At 47.2% G+C, this 20,517-nt stretch overlaps 10 protein-coding genes across 10 annotated transcripts; 7 read left to right on the top strand and 3 right to left on the bottom strand.

Annotated features, from left to right (window-relative positions):
* Positions 1-149: 149 nt before the first annotated feature.
* On the top strand, positions 150-1,177 carry FPOAC1_009689 (uncharacterized protein; the record flags this gene model as incomplete). The annotated part of the gene is made up of 3 exons (XM_044854110.1): positions 150-303; positions 363-598; positions 650-1,177. The coding sequence occupies 3 exons, from the start codon at positions 150-152 to the stop codon at positions 1,175-1,177; spliced, it is 918 nt and encodes a 305-aa protein (XP_044706780.1).
* A 1,812-nt stretch (positions 1,178-2,989) lies between these two features.
* On the top strand, positions 2,990-4,251 carry FPOAC1_009690 (uncharacterized protein; the record flags this gene model as incomplete). The annotated part of the gene is made up of 3 exons (XM_044854111.1): positions 2,990-3,133; positions 3,183-3,822; positions 3,875-4,251. 3 exons carry the CDS (start codon positions 2,990-2,992, stop codon positions 4,249-4,251), a joined length of 1,161 nt encoding a protein of 386 aa, XP_044706781.1.
* A 1,134-nt stretch (positions 4,252-5,385) lies between these two features.
* FPOAC1_009691 (uncharacterized protein) lies at positions 5,386-6,858 on the top strand (the record flags this gene model as incomplete). The annotated part of the gene is made up of 4 exons (XM_044854112.1): positions 5,386-6,018; positions 6,070-6,456; positions 6,505-6,687; positions 6,742-6,858. The coding sequence occupies 4 exons, from the start codon at positions 5,386-5,388 to the stop codon at positions 6,856-6,858; spliced, it is 1,320 nt and encodes a 439-aa protein (XP_044706782.1).
* A 231-nt stretch (positions 6,859-7,089) lies between these two features.
* On the bottom strand, positions 7,090-8,106 carry FPOAC1_009692 (uncharacterized protein; the record flags this gene model as incomplete). Its single annotated transcript, XM_044854113.1, has 2 exons — positions 7,090-7,451; positions 7,497-8,106. The coding sequence occupies 2 exons, from the start codon at positions 8,104-8,106 to the stop codon at positions 7,090-7,092; spliced, it is 972 nt and encodes a 323-aa protein (XP_044706783.1).
* A 441-nt stretch (positions 8,107-8,547) lies between these two features.
* On the top strand, positions 8,548-9,417 carry FPOAC1_009693 (uncharacterized protein; the record flags this gene model as incomplete). Its single annotated transcript, XM_044854114.1, has 1 exon — positions 8,548-9,417. The coding sequence occupies one exon, from the start codon at positions 8,548-8,550 to the stop codon at positions 9,415-9,417; it is 870 nt and encodes a 289-aa protein (XP_044706784.1).
* A 608-nt stretch (positions 9,418-10,025) lies between these two features.
* LYS4 (mitochondrial Homoaconitase) lies at positions 10,026-12,663 on the top strand (the record flags this gene model as incomplete). The annotated part of the gene is made up of 6 exons (XM_044854115.1): positions 10,026-10,037; positions 10,142-10,532; positions 10,589-10,732; positions 10,783-11,690; positions 11,737-12,124; positions 12,176-12,663. 6 exons carry the CDS (start codon positions 10,026-10,028, stop codon positions 12,661-12,663), a joined length of 2,331 nt encoding a protein of 776 aa, XP_044706785.1.
* Positions 12,664-13,178: 515 nt separating this feature from the next.
* Positions 13,179-14,846, top strand: FPOAC1_009695 (uncharacterized protein; the record flags this gene model as incomplete). Its single annotated transcript, XM_044854116.1, has 2 exons — positions 13,179-14,426; positions 14,835-14,846. The coding sequence occupies 2 exons, from the start codon at positions 13,179-13,181 to the stop codon at positions 14,844-14,846; spliced, it is 1,260 nt and encodes a 419-aa protein (XP_044706786.1).
* Positions 14,847-14,848: 2 nt separating this feature from the next.
* Positions 14,849-15,715, bottom strand: FPOAC1_009696 (uncharacterized protein; the record flags this gene model as incomplete). The annotated part of the gene is made up of 1 exon (XM_044854117.1): positions 14,849-15,715. The coding sequence occupies one exon, from the start codon at positions 15,713-15,715 to the stop codon at positions 14,849-14,851; it is 867 nt and encodes a 288-aa protein (XP_044706787.1).
* Positions 15,716-17,834: 2,119 nt separating this feature from the next.
* On the bottom strand, positions 17,835-19,118 carry FPOAC1_009697 (uncharacterized protein; the record flags this gene model as incomplete). Its single annotated transcript, XM_044854118.1, has 14 exons — positions 17,835-17,945; positions 17,998-18,057; positions 18,121-18,141; positions 18,196-18,216; positions 18,284-18,304; positions 18,377-18,397; positions 18,450-18,470; positions 18,535-18,549; positions 18,615-18,634; positions 18,685-18,759; positions 18,814-18,820; positions 18,873-18,917; positions 19,042-19,059; positions 19,113-19,118. 14 exons carry the CDS (start codon positions 19,116-19,118, stop codon positions 17,835-17,837), a joined length of 462 nt encoding a protein of 153 aa, XP_044706788.1.
* Positions 19,119-19,745: 627 nt separating this feature from the next.
* On the top strand, positions 19,746-20,268 carry FPOAC1_009698 (uncharacterized protein; the record flags this gene model as incomplete). Its single annotated transcript, XM_044854119.1, has 3 exons — positions 19,746-19,904; positions 19,971-20,128; positions 20,181-20,268. 3 exons carry the CDS (start codon positions 19,746-19,748, stop codon positions 20,266-20,268), a joined length of 405 nt encoding a protein of 134 aa, XP_044706789.1.
* Positions 20,269-20,517: the final 249 nt, after the last annotated feature.

Consider the following 20,517-nt stretch of genomic DNA (forward strand, 5'->3'; position numbering starts at 1 on the left):
CCGCAGCTGAGCTTCACGTGATGTCGCGACGGAGCCTCACTTTTTGACTTGGCCGATTTCGCGATAGCTTTTCGAAGCTCTCTAGCTATCAATCAAAACATTGTTTTATCGCAGCATTGGTCTATTGTTTGATCATCACTGAACAAAAGATGTTTGACTACCTCAATCTTCACGACGTTTTCCCCGAAGGGATCGCCAATCCCTATGACCGCGATACCCAGCGAGAAACCGAGGCGTCTCGCAAGAGTTTTGATGGCGCTTTGTTTATTGATCGTGTTCTCAGAGCTGTCGGAATTACAAAGGGTAAGAAGCTTTACCATGTGATATATGTGGAATAGGATTTATTGACATTTTGGCAATAGCAAAAATCTATCCTCCCAAGACCGACAATGCTCTAAAACAGCTTCATCACCAAGTCTGTGAAGCCAACATGTCTACACACCACAGATTCTCCATTTTTTACTACATCCTACTCGACTTTGACCAAACGTCAGGTCGCGACAGTGTTTCCGACACTTTCGTGGATGCATCTGGTATGCCTAAGAAGTACCAGATCTTCATGAAGGGTTTGTGGTATCTCGACCATCGGGACTTTTCGGTAAGATTCGCGACTATGTTAGCCATACTATTGCTGACAATATTCGTACAGAGAGCACTGGAATACATCTCCCACCCTTCTCTCATTCCCGATTTTGCAGACGATATCATCACCGTCCTTGTTCGATCCGCCGAGGACCATGACTACAGCATCGCGCTATCGTACTTTTACGCCGTACAGCCTATACTTAAGACGTCGGCTGCTCTCGAGCTTCTGTTCAATGCGATGGCGCACACAAATATCTCAGAGGCATTGTTTTACTCTCGAACGTATCCTCCTCATACCCGCGAGCTGCTTTTCCAGAATCTGATTGCTGCTGTTTTGGACGGTCGAACCGAGGACTTTTCGGACCGAGCCACTGAACTCGCCTTTTTGCCTTTCGACAAGTCTGAGGAAGCGTGGTTCGAAGAATATCTGCTTCATGGTAATGGAAAGAACCATAAGAAGGCTAAGGATACGCTCGTGATTCGAAAGATTGCCTGCGATCAATTTTCTGAGGTATCAAAGATTCGACACGGCGGTCAATGGTCTGGAATTCTTGATGGAATCAAGGGTGGAATCAGTGGTCACGCGGAGTAGGATCAGTCGATTGGGGACCTGGAATCGCAGTAGTTGGTGGTTGTGCATAGCGTAGGCGTCTTAGGCTGGATGATAAACGTTCGAGACTTTCGGGCTTGTAAATTAGTATTTGCTTTTTCCTGGGTCTACTTTAAGCTTGCTTAGTTCAATGCATAATTGCTCCAGGGACACAGAAGATGCACCCACGTCGCTGAATCGTTGTTCTGATGCAATGTGCTCTATTGCTGGGGCCGCAACAGCAATATTACCAATGTACCTCGGTAAATATGGCTGCTCTGAATAAGGCAAACTCTGAATTAACAAGTTCATGAATAAATATTGAGCCGAAACATCCAATGACGCATTATCGGAAACTAAGCGGGTTTGCCAGGGGGCCATGTATATCCGGTGAGAGGGCAGGAGGGATATGTAGATCCTCCACAAGTCCTCGATTGTGGAACTCGAGATAAGCTTAGTGGAACTCGCTGACATGGAACTGTTCTCAGGAGAGAATTGTCCGGGATAAGACATGATGTTTGATACTGGCCCTGGGTTTTGGCAAGCCTTGAAGTTTACGACGTTGAGTACGGGAGAGTTGCGACGCTATCGGTCGCGTGTCAGCCACGCTTTGTGTCCGTTCTCTCGGACGATTATCTGAGACACTTGGATTAAAGTTCACTGGCTTCGCAACCCATCCTCTACTAGGTAGTCTTTTAATTATGGCGGCATTGCTTAGGTTTGTGAAAATCTTTCTCGTCATCGGGTGACTAACCTCGGTGCCATCGGGATTTACACTCGCAATTTGATAACACCCCGGATCCATAATAATATCTAAAGGTCCGAATAGCTCTCCTTGGCTTTGTTCTTATGCACGTCGGTAATTTGAGATAAGCAATAATAAGCTGCAACAAGGACCAGGACCCCTAATATTCTCAAGGCGAGCATTCCCTGACAAAAAGGAATGGTCCTTTAAATGCATGACAGACTGGTGCTAGACGCCATCATCTTCGAGTGCAGTCTTGCAGTTTAGCTCACACCACCTTCTGCTCCTTGTGGTTCAGCATTTCATTGGGTTGATTAGAGCAGGATACTGGCTACGCCCAAATAGGTAGGTTGTTTGATGCTTCTTAGAAGCCCCTGGAAGTCGCAGCTGAAAACAAGGCGCACGTTGATCAATGCGTGACATAGTAGGTGCAGTATTACCTAGAATTGGCAGTTAAATGTCAGACGAGACGTTGTTGACAAGGGCATCCGACAGAGCAACAATTGCCGCAAACTCACGGACGAAGAAAGCGAAGCAACGAAGAGCTTTGCCACTGTGATCACCATTTAATCCTCCTAAACAAGAATATCGAGGATGATCGACTTATTCAGCGCATGACCTGGGTCAAATCAAGAGCTGGACATTCGGTATCAGTGGGGTCTTCAAGGGACCTGATCCGCTACCGCATCATCACAAAACCTTGAGGCGTCGTCTGTCCCCATGGGGACTAGAGGCGCCAGGGGAGTTGATAGTGCCACCAACCATTTCTAAGCCTAACCGTTGGCTCTAGTTTCGACGATGGCCCGTTTTTCCAACAAGTTTCCCGGGTCTGGGGAAGAGGGAAAAAATCCATGGTTCAATGTCCTGTCTAGATGGGTCCCCCCAGATAAGGTCGAGTCATTACTCCTCCAGTTTCGCCCCATTCTCTTTAATACTTCCCCATTTCTCTCTTCTGTTTTGGATCTCTGATTTCGCCTGTGTACCTGAACCATTGCTCTGGTTTCTGCATGTCATCAATCGTGGGGTCGCAGAAAAACTCCATGTTCCAGCAACAACCCTGATGATGCATCATGAGGAATGATACCCCCAATATCATTGCTTCGGCCGCCATAACACTTCCTCTTGCGACCTTGGCTCTTGTTGCTCGACTAATTGCGCGGCGGATCACAAAGGCTGGATATGGCATTGATGATGCCTTTTCCGTTGTTGGCTGGGTATGTCTTCTACCCGAAAGTGAATGACAAATTCTAACGTTGCTTCAAGTTGGGTTCACTGGCCTTGTTGACGAACGGTATGATATGGATCAAAGATGGACTGGGAAAACCCATGGAGGTTGGACTTACAGACGATTTTACCTTTTACGAGAAGAACCGACTGGCATGGATCCATATGTGGACGACGAGTTTTACCTACACCTTTGCCATCGCCTTTTCAAAATTCGCAATCCTCGCTTTTTACTGGCGTCTCTTCCAATTCTCCGATATCCGAATACCCATTCAAGTACTCTCATGCATCACCGTCGCATGGTTCCTATTACGACTCTTGATGGTTTGTTTGCAATGTTTGCCTCTGACAGCATTGTGGGACGGAACCCAGGAGGAACGGGCTGCGAAATGCCACATTAAAGAATCGACCTTTTTCTTCTCGACAGTATTGACGCATGTCTTAATCGACTGCGCTATTCTTATCCTTCCCGCTATCGAGGTTGGAAAACTTCACCTACCAAAAGGTCAGAAGGTCGCTGTCATCGCGCTCTTTGCATTTGGTGCCATGACGTGTCTTGCTTCCATTTTCGTTCTTATCGAATCGTTCAAATTTGAGTCAGACTCCAAGGAGATGACCTTGCAAATGGGACTTCATTACGCTTGGTCTATCGCTGAGTGTAACTTTGCCGTAATTGCTGGTATGTCCTGTTTGCGCTTGTCGATGTTGACCACATACTGACTGATTACCAGCTTGTCTTCCCATGCTTCGACCAGTAGCCCGCAAAGTCCTGCCAGGATCTTTCCTCACCTCCAATAGCGGTGGCCAGTCGACTCAGTTCAGCGCTCCTTTCAGCACCCCGTTTAGCAACGGAATACGACTCACAGGCATGTCCAAGACGAAATCCCGTGAGAACGACGCAGCCAGCTCAACGCGCGAATTGGCGTCAAGTAGTGGTGGTCAACCAGATATATACGATATGGCGGAATGGCCACAAGGCACGCAGACCACGATATCAAGCCCCTTCAGAAAATATGCGTCTGCGAAAGACTATGAAGGAAGTGAAACAGGAATTCGTGTCGACCAAGAAACAGATGTTTCTGTACAACGTGGTGACGACAAGGTATAAAGAGGGCGGCGACCCGAGGCGTTTTTGGATACCATATCAGCGATGAAAGCTTTACCTTAGATACCACTGGATAATATCAAATCCATGATAATTCTGTTAAATCTGACCGTCAGTTGTGTTGTGAGATGTACTCGAATAGCATGCTGTTGCATTTAACCCTCTGTGTCATGGCTGAATAGGGTTTCGTACCAGCACCACGGCATCGGCCCGCCAGCTTTAATACTGTTACATTCCAGCGTGCATCAACAGTTCCACGGAGATATCCTGAGCCACTCATCTGGGAATAACACAGCTATATATGATGGACGGGATCAGTCTGCCTGAGGCACAGACAGCAGTTGAAGTGTCATATTTCGCTATGCCGAATGTTGCCGCGACTTGTTGCTCACCTTGACCAAGCTAACCTCACCTTGCTCCGCAAAGTACGGAGCATCGCACCTCAAATGGCAAATTGGATGGATTATAGTCTGTTTAGTCTTGGCCTATCGGTTTGCAATTGTTAAGCCGATGGGACCACTAGCATTGGGAATTGAAGCTGGATTGTATGCCCATTGTCCCTACAAAGGTAAAGCAACTTACAGGGGCTCAAACGGAAAGACCCGAGTTGTTGCGCCGGACATTGAAGACCGTAGTGAACTTCGTGATCCGTGACAGTTTTCCCGCGGGGCAGCTACATTGCCATATTTCGTCTTGACTTCCAGGAACCAGACCATTCCAGATATTTAATAAATAGTATTTCAATGCAAGACATTATGTTCAAAGCTGAGGTGGTGAGGCTGAATCGGTCAAGTGACGTACTGTCTCCAAATTGGAGGTAGACGCAACAGGCATTGTCATGGAATGAGGAGCTTTAACCAGCATAGGTAGATAAATGCTCGTACAGCTGTGAAACATCCTCAGCGTCAGTTGACCGCTCGATTCTCAATTATAATAACCCTTGTACATAGGTACTATTCTCGTCGTCTGCCCGTATAACACCTCCCAAGGTACTACAAGTCCGTCCGTGCGATACCCTCAGAATCTCGGCCCGCTTAATTAAGAACTTGTTTTCGTTCCCCACGATCTTTCCCGTCCCCATCCTCCCTCACCTCCAATCACCTTGCAGTCAATTCTTCCTCTCAACAAACCCTCACAATGGCTTCATTACTGCGTATGAAGGCTGTTACAGGCCTCTCCGGCCTATCGCGGGTTGCCGTCTCTCGAGTCGCCCTCTCCCACAGCGCAACCCTCTGCCAACGCGGCGCCATCGACCCTCAACGTCGTCTGTTCAGCAACTCTGGCTTCCTCAATGGCTCATATATCGTCTCCGTACCTCCCATGGCCGAGTCCATCACCGAAGGAACATTGGCTAGCTTAGCCAAGAAGGTTGGCGAGGCTGTCGAGCAGGATGAGGAGATTGCCAGCATCGAGACTGACAAGATCGATGTTCTTGTCAACGCGAACGAGGCCGGTGCTATTGCTGAATATTTCGTCGAGGAGGGCGATACCGTTGTTGTTGGACAGGATCTTGCGCGTATCGTGACAGGCGAGGATGCTGGTTCCGCTAAGAAGAGCGATGGAGGAGAGCAAAAGCCAGCCAAGGAGGAGCCCAAGAAGGAGGAACCCAAGGCTTCCGAGGAGCCCGCCAAGGCCGAGGAGAAGAAGTCTTCTCCTGCTCAAGAGGCCCCCAAACCTTCCAAGCCTGCCGAGTCTAAGCCTGCGACCAAGGAGTCCAAGCCTGCTGCTCCCGTCCAGAGCACAGGTGCCCCCAACCGAGGCGAGCGAGTCGTAAGTGGTGGTAGTATATGGCTATAATACATGACTGACCAAACTTCGCAGGAGAAAATGTCCCGTATGCGACGAACCATTGCCGGCCGCCTCAAGCAATCCCAGAACACCTGCGCCTCCCTTACCACCATCCAAGAAGTCGACATGTCCAACTTGATCGCCTGGCGAGCCAAGTACAAGGAGGAGGTCGCCGAGGAGCACGGTGTGCGCCTGGGTTACATGGGTGCTTTCACCAAGGCTACCACCATGGCTGCCCAAAAGGTTCCCCAGATCAACGCTCAGATCGATACTGAGAAGGAGATCATTACATACCACGATTACGTCGATGTCAGCATTGCTGTCTCAGCACCCAAGGGTCTTGTTACCCCTGTGTTGAGGAACACCGAATCTCTCAGCATTGTTGAGCTCGAGCGCGCGGTTGCTGCTGCTGCCAAGAAGGTGAGTTTCGCCGTGGTTTCACTACTAGTCTAATGCTAACAATTTCAGGCTCGTGATGGCAAGCTTACCATGGAGGATATGGAGGGAGGAAGCTTCTCCATCAGCAACCCCGGTATCTTCGGTTCCATGTTCGGAACCCCCGTCATCAACTACCCCCAGGCTGCTGTCTTCAACATGAACGGTATCCGTCAGGAGGTTGTTGCCATCAACGGTGAAGCTGTCATCCGACCTGTAAGTTCCCTACTCCGGTATTTGCCTCTGTATTGAAGACTAACTGTTGTAAAGATGATGTACATCAGTTTGACCTACGACCACCGCCTTATTGACGGCAGAGAGGCTTCTACTTTCTTGAACACTGTCAAGAAGTACATTGAGGATCCTTCTCGCATGCTCCTTGCTTAAAAAGTTGTGGATTCATTTGTATTCTAGCGTGAATGGGATGTGTTGATTGGGTTGGATGGGAGGAAATGTACATTGTTTGGCATCATAGACTAGGTACATCCATTGGCGCTTGTGTAGAGTTGGAACCATTACAGGCGTTTCATTATCCTACCCACCTGTTCCACTGTTGTTTGTACAAAGCTTATCGTCCCAGTATTGGTCCAGTCAAGGACCTCATAACCGATGTCTATTTTACGCTGTGATCTCGCTCTTCATACAGGTTGTTCCCTCTCTTTCAGCAACGATATCCCATGTCTTTCCATTATCTGTGTCCCGAATGGCCTCAGTTCCGATACTGTATGTCTGGCCAGCATAAAGCGGCGACAAGGCCCTGTATGAGATTCCTCGAGGGTTTTCGCCGTTACCGTGGATGTCCTGCCAGTAGTCAAGGAGGTTGATTAGATTCAGAGGTCCGTGGACGACTTCGCCAGGATGACCTTCTACATTCCGAGTCCAATCCTGGTTGTAGTGTATCATGTGTCCGTTAAATGTCAAGGCTGAGAATCTGAAGAGACCAACTGGTGACCAGCGCAGTTCCCTAACAGGATGATGACCTAGACCTGTCAGCTGGGGTGTACTCACTATGTCAGGATACTTACCCTCACTCTGAGTATCGATATCTCTAATTGAAGATGGGCCGCGGATAATATTCCCAAGAGGTTTTGGTGCCTCTTGCACGGCATCGAGATTAATCTGAGGCCTGAATACCCATGATCGACGATCTGTCAAGGCCAAACCTTTTGGACCCCAGAACTCTTTCTCTACTTCCACAAGGACCATCTCGCCCACTGATCTACTCTTCTTTGGGGTTGCGCTCAAAAGTTTCGTCCTTTCTTCAACTTGATCACCCACACGAAGCGACACATCGGTCGCCCAAGTCATTTTGCCGCCAGCCCACATCCTTCTGGTAAAAGGCGCAGAGGCATTGAATGTGGTATCACTCCCATCATGGCCGAGTTCGGACTCTGCACCATTTGGAGTAAAATACACAAGGTGATATCCAGGCGGTACAGGTGTTCCCTCGACAGGTGGTTGCTCAGAAACGTCTTGGCGATTCAATCTGGGCCGATTGAGGGTGAGGGCTAGTTTTTGTAGTTGGTTTGCATCGACGAGTTGGCGACGAATAGTTGACTTATTGGAGAATGTTTCCAACAAGTGTGATGCTGCGTCTGAAGCAGTGGCTTTGAGATTGCGGAGTCGTGAGGACATTGTGAGATGTTGTAAGTGATGCGGGGCTTGATAAAAAGTACAGAGGAGGGGAAGTTATGTAGGTATGTCATATTCGACAGACAAGAAGTCATCAACTTGCCGATAATTTTATAGGGGCTCTATAATCGCTCTCACGATCTCCGCTAATAAAAGGATCGTTCCAACATGATATTGGATCTCGTATGGGTGCTTTCGGACTTGTATTGCCCGTAGGTACTCACTCTACCACAGCTTCCAACTTGACTTAATAGAAAAGTAATTTATTAAGTTGTATTTACCATGTGAGATCCGCAAGATCGATAGCAATTCAAATAGCAACAGTAAAGTTTTAAATAGTTTATAAATACACCTTGAGCCTCCGGAAGTCTCTGTTTCTCTTTTTTATTTGCATCGCTTTCCTCCAGCAGTAATTGGTCGTCTACAAGCACTCATTTCTTCATCATGACTTACACTACATTCCACCCTTTCGTACGACTCCCAATTGAGCTTCGGATAATGATCTGGGATGAAGCTTGCCTTGAGCCGTGCCGAAGATATCGCCAAGGCCATCGAGCGATTCATTATATGACAGTGCACGAAGGCAGTGTTCACCCATTGAATCACGACAGCAATGGTTCAAAGCTCAAGAATAAGTCAGTCTACCTTTGGCACGCCGGTATGTGGATGGCATGTCGAGAATCACAACGAGTTATCGCCAGTCGTGACATGAACCTTGTGCGGCCAGAAGAAGAGGACACAGCAGCCCTTGTGTTATCTTTTAAACTCGGTGCTGAACAGTGGCGTCAAATTGTTCCCTCCGAAGATTTGTTTTGTATATGCAGAAGTAACAAGAAGCTAGTAGATCCAGATTGGTCATGTCTGGTTGATGAGTGTCTAGAAACACCGCCCAAGAACGTTGCGTTTGAGTTCGAGCAGTCCTGGACCGTTGCTCTTGCGAGCAGACCTCAAGACCTTTTTATCTGGAACAACCCTCGCGCACCCTTCGAATTGGCCTTTCTTTCAAAGTTAATTTTCGATTGGGTGTTAGAGGGGAGTGTGATAAGTATTCATCTCATCGACAAAGATGCAAAGTGGGTCTCGAGAAAATCTGGGCTCAAATCTACAAGCTTTGATCTCGATGAACAGTTCATTGATATTCCACTTAGCGATGCTGACGCATATCTTGTCACAGGCAGCGCTGTATTGGAGTTCCTAACTCTTCAAGAGAAAATGCATTCCCGCTTAAGGCAACAGTCACGCCAACCAACCGACTTCGATCTACGAAACGTCCTATCCATTATCATTAGTTGGGATAGCCGAGTTGAGTGTTGAATAACTGAAACTGTCTCTGCAATATTAGTATAAATGTCAACAACGTAGCAGACTTGTGTATGTAATATAGAGTAACAAACTATCTAGTTACGTCTCTCAACCTGTGTTATGGGTTAGGAACTTTGGCCGGGTTAATACTTGGTATTCTCAAAGTTAAGGATATGTTGAATATAGAAGTCTCAAATAGTGTATGTATCAGTATCACTTTTGTGACTTCTCAGGATATCAATTTCAAAGTTATTTGGTCAAATTGTACGAGTGATATGGGTGAAAAGGACGGTTGGAGACAGAAACTAGGTAGGTATGGTTCTTTATCACAACAGCATCGCCGAGTGCTCCACCTTCGGCAGGCGATCATGTTCCGGGAACAGAGAAATCAATTTCCGGCCAATCACAACATCGACATTAAAATTCCGTCTCTTTTCCCCAGAAATTTTTGTGACCCATCTCCGAGGCCGGCTTGGAGGAAAGAACGTGAAGCTATCCCCGGTCTAGTTAAAACTTAAACTCTCATCTTTTATTATTACCAGCCAACATTGTCGCGTATCTTCCAGAATTCTTTTTCTGGTATGATCTTCTTCTCTTAGTTACACATTTAATTGTCCATAATGGTTGCTCTTGTATGTCTGGCCCAACTTCTTTTGCCTTTCCACGACGTCTAGTGGAACTTGAAGACTTGCCCCTCCATATCAATTAAGACCCTCGGCTAACTTCATATCTCTAGAGAAGAGCTGTTGCTCTCAATGCCGTTGCTATCGCGCGATTACAAACCCGAGCATTGACTGCCCGCACTCGATCCCTCGCCCTCGCCTCATCCCAGTACCGTACCTACAAGACGAGCTCTCGACAACATGCTTTCCACTCCCAACTTGAGAGCACACCCACTCCTTCTGCTTTCCAGTACCAGAAACCTCCTACCGTCGAGAACCCCCAGACTCTTGTTGAGAAGATCGCCCAACAGTACGCCGTAGGACTTGCTCCTGGAAAGAAGATCAAAGCAGGAGACTATATCGCACTCGCTCCCCACCATTGTATGAGCCACGACAACACATGGCCTATCGCAAAGAAGTTCCTCGACATTGGAGCTTCCAAGATTCACAACAACCGCCAAGTGGGTGAGTAGACGTCCCGGGTCCGAATCGGGTCGGCGTCAATGCTAACTCGCAAAAAGTATTCACACTGGACCACGACGTCCAAAACAAGTCCGAAGCCAACCTTAAGAAATACGCTCTTATCCACGAATTCGCCGAGAAGCATGGAGTCACAAACTATCCTGCCGGCCGGGGTATCGGTCATCAGATCATGGTCGAAGAAGGTCGAGATCCCATCATTCGCAGGGCAATCTGTATGCTAACTACAGCACAGGATATGCCTGGCCAGGAACTGTCTCTGTCGCAAGTGACAGCCACAGCAACATGTACGGTGGAGTTGGTTGTCTAGGGACTGCTGTCGTTCGAACAGACGCTGCTTCCATCTGGGCTACTGGTCAAACCTGGTGGCAAGTTCCTCCTGTCGCCAAGGTCACTTTCACTGGAATTCTCCCTCCTGGTGTTACTGGAAAGGATGTCATCATTGCCCTTTGCGGTCTTTTCCGAGACGACCAAGTGCTGAACCACGCCGTCGAGTTCGCTGGTGGTGAAAACCTTCCTATCGATGATCGTCTGACTATCAGCAACATGACTACCGAGTGGGGTGCTCTCGCTGGTGTCTTCCCTGTCGACGATATGCTCATCTCCTGGTACCGTGGCAAGGCTACCACCAACGCCATGTTCGGTGGCTCCTCCAAGGACCGCATCAACCACAAGCGCGTTGACGAACTGGAGCAGAACAGACTGGAGGCTGATCCCAACGCTAAGTATGCCAAGGAGCTCTACCTCAACCTGTCTACTCTCTCCCCCATCGTCGCTGGTCCCAACTCTGTCAAGATCGCCACACCCCTGAAGAATCTCGAGGCTGAGGATATCCCCGTCAACAAGGCCTACCTCGTTTCCTGCACTAACTCTCGAGCTTCTGATATCGCCGCCGCCGCCCGTGTCTTCCGCGAGGCTGCTAAAGAGAACAAGGACGTCAAGATCGCTCCTGGAGTCGAGTTCTACGTTTCCGCGGCTTCGATTCCCGAACAGGAGATTGCTGAAGAGGCTGGCGATTGGCAAGTCCTGCAAAACGCTGGTGCGCAGATCATCGATTCGGGTTGTGGTCCTTGTATAGGGCTCGGGCGAGGTCTTCTTGAGCCTGGTGAGGTTGGTATTAGTGCCAGTAATCGTAACTTCAAGGTGTGTTGTTCCACTCAAATGGGCGGACAAAGCTAATAAACCGTAGGGACGCATGGGTTCCACCTCTGCCAAGGCGTACCTTGCCAGTCCTGAGATCGTTGCTGCCAGTGCTCTCAAGGGTAAGATTGCTGGTCCTGGCTGGTACCAGAAGCCTGAGGGCGTGGAGAAGGTTATAATTGGCGAGGGTAGCGGTGACTATGTCGCTGACAAGGCTCTGTCTATCGAGGATGCTCTTGACAAGCTCATCAACGAGGCTGATGCCCTGATTGCTGCTGCAGAGACGCCAGAGGGTAACGCTGAGCAGGCTGCCAGTACCGCTGCTGCCGAAGGAGAAGAGTCTCTGACCGAGATTCTCCCCGGTTTCCCTGAGAAGGTTGAGGGCGAGATTGTTTTCTGTGACAACGACAACATCAACACAGATGGCATCTACCCTGGTGGGTTGGCCCGATAATAATATTTCAGTGACCGCACTAACAATGACTTAGGCAAGTACACATACCAAGATAACGTCTCAGTGGAGAAGATGGCCGAAGTGTGCATGGAGAACTACGACACAGAGTTCGGCAAGGTCGCTAAGGCCGGCGACATCCTCGTCACAGGTTTTAACTTTGGTTGCGGTAGCTCCCGAGAGCAGGCCGCCACCGCCCTCCTGGCCAAGAAGATCCCCCTCGTTGTCTCAGGCAGCTTCGGCAACATCTTCAGCCGCAACAGTATCAACAATGCCCTCATGGGTGTTGAAGTCCCTCGTCTCGTCGAGCGTCTCCGCGAAACATATAAGAACGATACCGAGAAGCCTTTGACCCGCCGCACTGGTTGGAAACTTATCTGGGATGTTCGTCGCTCCAAGGTTGTTGTCACTGAGAAAGATGGCTCATCATGGGAGCAAAAGGTTGGCGAGTTGCCTGCCAACGTGCAGGAGATCATTGCTCGCGGTGGTCTCGAAAAGTGGGTCAAGGCTAAGATTGATGCTTAAGGCTCGGTGTTTGTTGCTTTTTGATATAATATAGAGGGTATATAGAAGTTGGAAATAGTAAAAGTCGACATATTTTTCAGTTTGTCCTACACACTACCTAATACTTGTCGTAAGTCACAATGTACTAAGAAAGATACAACGGAGGAACAATAGAACAAACATCTATCCCTCAGGATAGCAGAAATGTCGGCCACTGGAAGCATAATGGACGAAATTAAGAGGCCAGTTTATGCTAATTAGACTAGGTACTTATCTTAGAAAGTTCGGGCCAAAGAACGAATGGCCACACCACCGTGGTTTGTGGCAGCACCTTATATCATAAGTAACTCGTTTACAGTGGGCGTTGCTGAGACATCGGCTGTAGGACAAAGCAAGCCGCACATTTTACTCTCCGCATTTCGTCATCCATTATCGAACAACAAGATTTCAGCACCTTCAGGGCCGACGCAACAAAGCGCCTGTTTAAGTTATTTCACCCATTATCAAGCCTGTCGAGACGGTACAAATTGAAAGTCATGATTCTGCGACCAGTAGCACGATGCTTCAACCGCATGCGACGCCCTATTCTGACGCCTATCCCCCACCTTCAAGGCACCACGTCCTCACTAGCAAACACACGCCATCTCATGAGCCTGGCTGGCTTCACGGAGAACCAACTTATGGTCCGCGATGCCGTTGGCCAAATATGCGCCGAATTTCCCAACACATACTGGCAAGAGCACGACCAGAATGAACAAGACCCGAAAGAGTTCCATGCTGCCCTTGCCAACGATGGTTGGTTAGGTATCGCTCTCCCGGAATCATTGGGCGGCTCAGATCTGGGTATCTCGGAAGCGACCATGATGATGCAGACAATTGCCGAGTCGGGTGCTGGTATGGCGGGTGCCCAGTCCATACATGCTAATGTTTACGCGACGCAACCCCTCGCAAAGTTCGGTACCAAAGAACAACTTGAGACGACAATTCCAAAGATTGTATCCGGGGATTATCGTGTATGCTTCGGTGTTACAGAGCCGAATGCTGGACTTGACACTCTTCGTCTTGAAACAACAGCGAAGCAGAACTCGGATGGGTCTTACAGCGTAACAGGACAAAAGATCTGGATCACTTGTGCCCAAGTTGCTTCCAAAATGATTCTTCTTGCCCGAACTACACCACTAGATCAGGTCAAGAAAGCCAGCGAAGGTCTCTCGCTCTTCTGTATCGATCTGGATCGCAATCAACCGGGTCTCGAAATGCGCAAGATCAAGAAAATGGGTGGTCGCGCTGTGGATGCTAATGAGGTTTTCTTTGACAACTACCACATCCCACCCTCCTCTCTTATCGGTGAACAAGGTAAGGGCTTCAGGATGATCCTCCACGGAATGAACGCCGAGCGCTGCCTCCTCGCTGGCGAGGCCCTCGGTCTCGGCTACATCGCCCTTACGAAAGCCAGCGAATACGCTCGCGAGCGTGTGGTTTTCAAGCGACAAATCGGCATGAACCAAGCCATTGCTCATCCTCTTGCGGACGCATACATGAAGCTCGAAGGTGCGAAACTAGCTACGTATCACGCTGCGAGATTATACGACCAAAGCAAAACAGATGAGTCCGTCAGACAAGATGACATTGGCATTGCGGCGAATAGTGCAAAGTACATGGCTGCTGAAGCTGCCTTCACAGCTTGTGAGAGAGCGGTTCTGACGTATGGGGGGATGGGCTACGCGATGGAGTATGATGTTGAGAGGTGGTTCAGGGAATGTCTTGTTCCGAGGATCGCACCTGTAAGTAGGGAGATGATATTGAACTATATTAGTGAGAAGGTACTAGAATTACCCAGGAGTTACTGAGGCCTGTTTTAGTGGCTTGTTGCAGTACTGCAATAGAAGTTTCAACACATGTTCTCGAGTCAAACGCCAAGACGAGGACAATAGCAGATCGTGAAAACATAAGCCGTTCCTGGATACTATTTGGTCATAATGTGTAGGGACTAATTAACATGTGAAATAAAAAGACTTATAGCCAGCCAATTGGCTCCGTCCCGTGCATGTTGAAGGTAAAGTGAGGATCTTGGTTAGTGAAACTACTAGGTATGTTTATTGAGCTACCTTGGCCCGCTTTCAAGAATCAGGCAAGGCCTAGATAGATTGAGTAGCCCACCACAAATGAACTAACTAACGTTTGGTCCACAGACTGCAAGCTAGACTCACTTTTCAACTTGATTGCTTCGAGGAACGAGTATAGAGAAGCTATCTCGGATGTTGAACCAGCCATCACGCAGGCTTTCTTCATACCCAGGGCTCGTGCAATTGTCCTCGCAGTAGAGATCCAGTAGATCGTCGTAAAATAGTTGATCAAGATAATCAAAGAACAGGAAAAGGGAGTTGTCTCCGACGAGATCTATTCTTTCTTGGTCGCGATGATAGCTCGATTCAACCTCGTCAGCTGGCACTTCGAGATACTCTTCATCGATATCGCGGATCTGAAATCCATCAGTAGGACGCAGCAAGATCCAGTCCTTGTCCCTGACAATCAGCTTGATCATCGGATTCCAGCTTGGGTCGCCCACGCGTTCGAAAAGCAACCGCAGCAGGAACTCCAATGAAGCAGGAACCTCGGCGGGATATACGTTCATCTTGTTTTCAAGGGCGAGATTCCAGGATTCGTCAAATTCGACAGCAATGTTGTTACAGCCAATGGAACCAGGGCTCAAGTTAGCGCAACTCTCCCAATTGTGGGCCACGAACTCCCAATCGTCTGAAACGATGCAGAATAGATCTTGCTCAAGGTGAACATTTTGATGCCAGTGCTCGCCTTCGATTTTAGAGCAAAACATGAAGGTTTTTGACATCCCTTCATCCTCTGGCCAAAAATGGTCATAGTAATAATTGGCTTTTTCTCTTGAGCAGCAGTAATATATATCGTAGTCGTTATATGGTCGAGGCTGTTTGTCCCAGTCTTTGGCGACAACTTCTCTCGACTCTCGGCAAGCCGTCCAAAGGCCAACGCTTGAAAGGTAGGCTGACTTATTTTTTAGTTTCGAGTCGTCCCATTTATGGCCTAACGGAGACATTATGGTAGATTGTTCGAATGTGATATAGTGGAGTGCTTGAAAAGTTTGGGACTGGAGGCATGCTGCTTCCCAGATTTGCTTCCGAAGTTCCAATGGAAGGAAGCCTTGGGAAAGGGTGGAAGGTAGTGTAAGCCATGGTGTGAAGAAGTGATGATTCGTTTTGGATAAGTCGATTGTTGATGTGGGAAAGAAACGGAGCGAGAGTCGAGAGGGCGACTGGTGTATTTATAGAGTACTTGAGGCGTTCTGGCCGGATGACTTAATATTGGGTTTGTCGCAGTGCGATAAGAAGTTAACTCAAATGTGCGCAAAATGTATGCCTGGTGGGTCTTTACGATTTACAAAATCTAATACTGACTTTCCCCCTTGCCATGCAGCTTCGAGTTAAAAAGGTTACGGGGGAGTGTCCAAAAACAACGTTGTTCATATACAATATAAAGATGTTGTGAGGCCTACCACTTTCTTCCCTTTCGAGATGACCCGAGAAAACACTACTCTTCAATCGACCATTCAGTTGTTGACCGAAATGAGGATAATCGGTGTACTGATGCGGGTGTTCCTCCAAGTTTAATGATCTATGGATGCAGCCTCGTCACGAAAGATAGAGCAACCTTATTCTCACACAATACAAAACCGCTGTGAGATATACCTGCTATGCAGGGGATAATCGGTGTATGGTTATAGAAAGTTTAAAAACTACAGAGCCATAAAGACAAAATGGTTAGTAAGGCTCAAGCTAGAATATCCAAACAGCAGGATCATGCATACGGTTAAGAATCGGTAGGCTCTATCACAGGATGGTCAGCACTCATATTGACCAGCAGAGACAGAGAAGGACATAACTTACCAAGTGTGCTAGGACGTCTAAAACACGAAGTCAGTATTATACAAAGGTTAATACGATCATATCATATAACATAGGGGTAACTTACCGTGGTTAATAAACAGTACCATCGCGGGTTGGGGGGGTTTTTAAACATGCCTAGATGACAATTTAAGGCTGTTGACTGGCTGTTAAAGGTATATACAGGATATCAGAATTTAATGCATTATATAGGTACTGCCAACATGGTGTCAACAGCCTAATTTTGTCATCTGGGCATGTTTAAAAACCCCCCTCTTCCCCTATGGTAGGTTTAAAGAAAGGAAAACAAGAATCAGACAGATCCCGCATACCTATCCAAAATATAATACCGGCAAGCCAACATTCGCAACTTCCATTTTACAGACACTTGCCCCACATCAAGATTGTCATCTCTCTCATTGCTCAGGAGGAAGGAACAAGTGTTCTTTTTAGAAAAGTATACCGAATGATGGAAGTAAGCACTTTACTGCCATGATAGAGGCATAAAGGTACCCATAGAAGATTGTATAGTCACGCCGCAACACGACATGTATCTCTTGATGACTGGCTGTTTAAAACGGATCTTGGAAACGAACACGTCTCAACGTTAATGATGCTGATCAGGTTAACCTGCTATAGTCGACTACTCGTAAACCAATAAATTCCATCATTTACATTCTATAGGTACATCTGAATCGTGAGAAGACTCTCGAAGGCCGCTATGTAATTGCAAAGAAAGGTTCAAATGAGAACTCTAATATGATAGCTCCGACAGGCTCAGCCAGTTTTGGGAGTGATCCTTGATCAAACTGGTCCGGCTACAGGTAACTATAGTAGCATACATGTCAACTCGAAATGCAAGACGGATCAAGTCGCCTTCGGAAGTAGCCTCAGAGAATGCAGATCCCCGGCCTCAGGGCATTAGAAAAGTTGACCTCTGGAAGTATAAGAGACGACATTAATGGGACACTTTATGCTTCTTAGACTATAGTTCTTAGACTACTTATTTTTATACCCTAAGACTTAGGAAGCCATTTCCTGCTACCCACTGGCCTGGATACCGAATTGAATGGTAAAAAAGAATGTTGAAAATGGGCCCCATGCCCTTTTTTATTGATGTTGAGTCATTATAAAATATCATAATGATATTGTTTGTGGTTGTCCTGTTTCAGAATCATTAGCAATCATCAATAGTGATGAGGTTAATACTGACACAAACAAAAAACTTGATGTGGGTGGTCCTCAAAGTCTAATAGTTTGATTCACGTAGCCTCGTCACGAGAGACAGGGCTCTTGGAGAAACAAAAATTGCTCATTTTCTTCCTTCTCCTTCTCCTTCTTGGCCTTTTCGGCCTCTCTTTCGGCCATTTCTTTGGCCAGCGCTTCCTGTACATCATGTATTAGTAATATAATAATAGCATATAGGAGATAGACTTACGTCGACAGCGGATTGCCCCTGGGGGGCAGAAGATCGCGCCTGCAGGCGCTCTGTCCAGTCCTGTAATTTTATTAGCACATGTTCTCAGCCGACATCTACATTGGAAGAGGAGGTCATTCTCACGGCCAGTTTCCGAACACCAAACTATAAACAGTTGTTAGCCAGAGCTCTAGTATATGTATGGGGCAGACAGCTTACCTTGATGTTTTCCTCGGCCGTCTGTAATAAGAACCAACAATCAGTATCCATGAAAGTGCAATCAAGGGGCCATCATAGAGTTACTTACGGCTTTGTTGGCCATGTTTTGCTATTGAAGGCAAGGCCCTGTAGTCAGCTATCATGATGCGTAGAACAAGGCAGGGTGTTATCTAGTTCGTACAAGGACAAACTCATTAAAATGCTATTGTATCATTAGTAGGAATTCAGAAACTAGAGTACCAGGGTATACATACAGCAACTTTCTTTTCGGCCTCCTATATTGAGAAACATATGTCAGTGTCGTGGTCGAATCTATCGACAGTAGGAGTGTCAACTTACAGCAACAGATCCGGCCTGTAACATGAAAAGTCAATATGTTTGTCATTCAAGCCTATATGCTGCAGCGTGATATAACGTACAGGGGCTTTTGGTGGCTGTTCTATTGTTAGTGATCCATAGAGTATTAGTTAAAGATGGAAGTTTACTAACCTTTGCCGCCGGAGCGGCCTCCTGCTGCGGTTGCAGCGGTTGTTGTTGCCCCGATGGGGCACGTGATGCAGATGACTAGACAAGAATTAATAACTTGAAGTGTTGCTGTAAGAAGATTGAGACATGTACTCACTTTCTATCAAGTGTCAGCCAGCAATGATTTATGTCCCATGTTTGTTTCTACTTACAGCGTATGGGGCCGAGGAGGCCCGAGCCTTAGGTTTCTTATTCTTCTTCAATGTCAGCCTTCAGTTGATGGGTAGAAGGTGTCAAATCGTGAAGGGTAAATCGGTCGAATCGTTGGCAGGGTCTATGGTGATCGGAATGGATGATGTTTCAAGACCGGAGGTGACTTACGTTGTTCTTTTGGTGTTTCTTTTCAAGTTAGTTAGACTGAACTTCTGCCTAGGGATAGGGTATATACTTACTGTCATAGTGGTGAGTTGTCTATAGAACCATTTGAGTCAGTATTGGATATAAGCAGAGGGACAGAGTCAGTGATGGGGAATAGTAAAGGGAACTGACTTTGAAAAATGTTTTAAAGCTGCAAGTATGCTACCCCCATGGTCACATTCCTACCCATGGAGGTAGCTGAACTACCAAGTGGCGGTTCGGCATGTGCTTCTTGATGATTGCTGTTGGTGATGATGTTGAGTTGAGTTGAGTTGACTTGGTACGGTCGACTGCAGGGAGGAAAGCGCCGTTCTGTGGACCCCTGCAAACCCATCGTCCTGCAGGTACATCTGAGTCACGTGAAGACCCAAAGGCGGGAAGGCGCAGGCAGACAGATTCGTCTCTTATGCCGCTAAAGTTATAAGAGACGAAATTAACGTGTGATTTTATGGTTTTTAGATTATAATCTTATGCCATTTATTTTCCTATCGTAAGGCTTTAGTGGGGGCCATTTTGTTTGCACTTACCTGCCTGTTCAAGGGACGTTCGGATGTCAGATCTACACCCCGCTATCGGCATCAATTGCCGCTGACATACGTAGGTACTTATCAACAACATCTAAACATAAACTTAAACCTTTCAATCAAGTAAAACAAACAACCAGAAAAATGGCTAGAACACCTGTATCCACCAAGAATGCCCCCGCAGTGCCGGCGAACCTGATGAACCAGGCCATTATCGCCAATGGCTTCGTCTTCACTTCAGGAGGAGTTGCAATGGATCCCCAGACTGGAAAGATTATTGACGGTGACATTGAAGCCCATACTGTAAGCCAAACACCATATATACATACCTAGTGTGCAACAACTAACCAAGCGGCTTTCTTTCTTTAGCGTCAAATCATCCGCAACCTCGGTGCCATCCTTGATGAGGCTGGCTCAAGTCTAAACGACGTGGTCGAAGTCAACATTTATCTATCCGACATGAAGTACTACGCCAAGATGAACGAGGTGTATTCTGAGTATTGGGGTGATTTGAAGCCTGCTCGAACGTGGGTCTATCTCTAGCTCTAGAAACGTGCCATACTAACTGACGCTTTCCAGGTGCGTTGCTGTCAAGAGTTTACCTATGAACGCCAACATTGAGATCAAATGTGTCGGAATTGTTACTAAGCCAAAGTCCAAGCTGTGAAAACGATGTCGAGAGTCAAATATTGCGTCAGATTTCTTATAAAATAGAACAAAGTATCATTTCGAATCTGGCCCAGGGAGATATCTGTCCAGTTTGGGTCTGTACATTTGCAATTGTGCAGATTTTAATCCTTCAATCTTTGCCACTTTATTTCGTAATCTTTATAAATATTTCTCGCGTCTCCCAGTTCTTTAGATCACTTCAATCAGCCTCATCCCGACAAATCACCAGATATCATCACATCATGGC

The sequence above is a fragment of the Fusarium poae genome, chromosome 3, assembly GCF_019609905.1.
Source record: "Fusarium poae strain DAOMC 252244 chromosome 3, whole genome shotgun sequence".
NCBI classification, from domain to species: Eukaryota; Fungi; Ascomycota; class Sordariomycetes; order Hypocreales; family Nectriaceae; genus Fusarium; species Fusarium poae.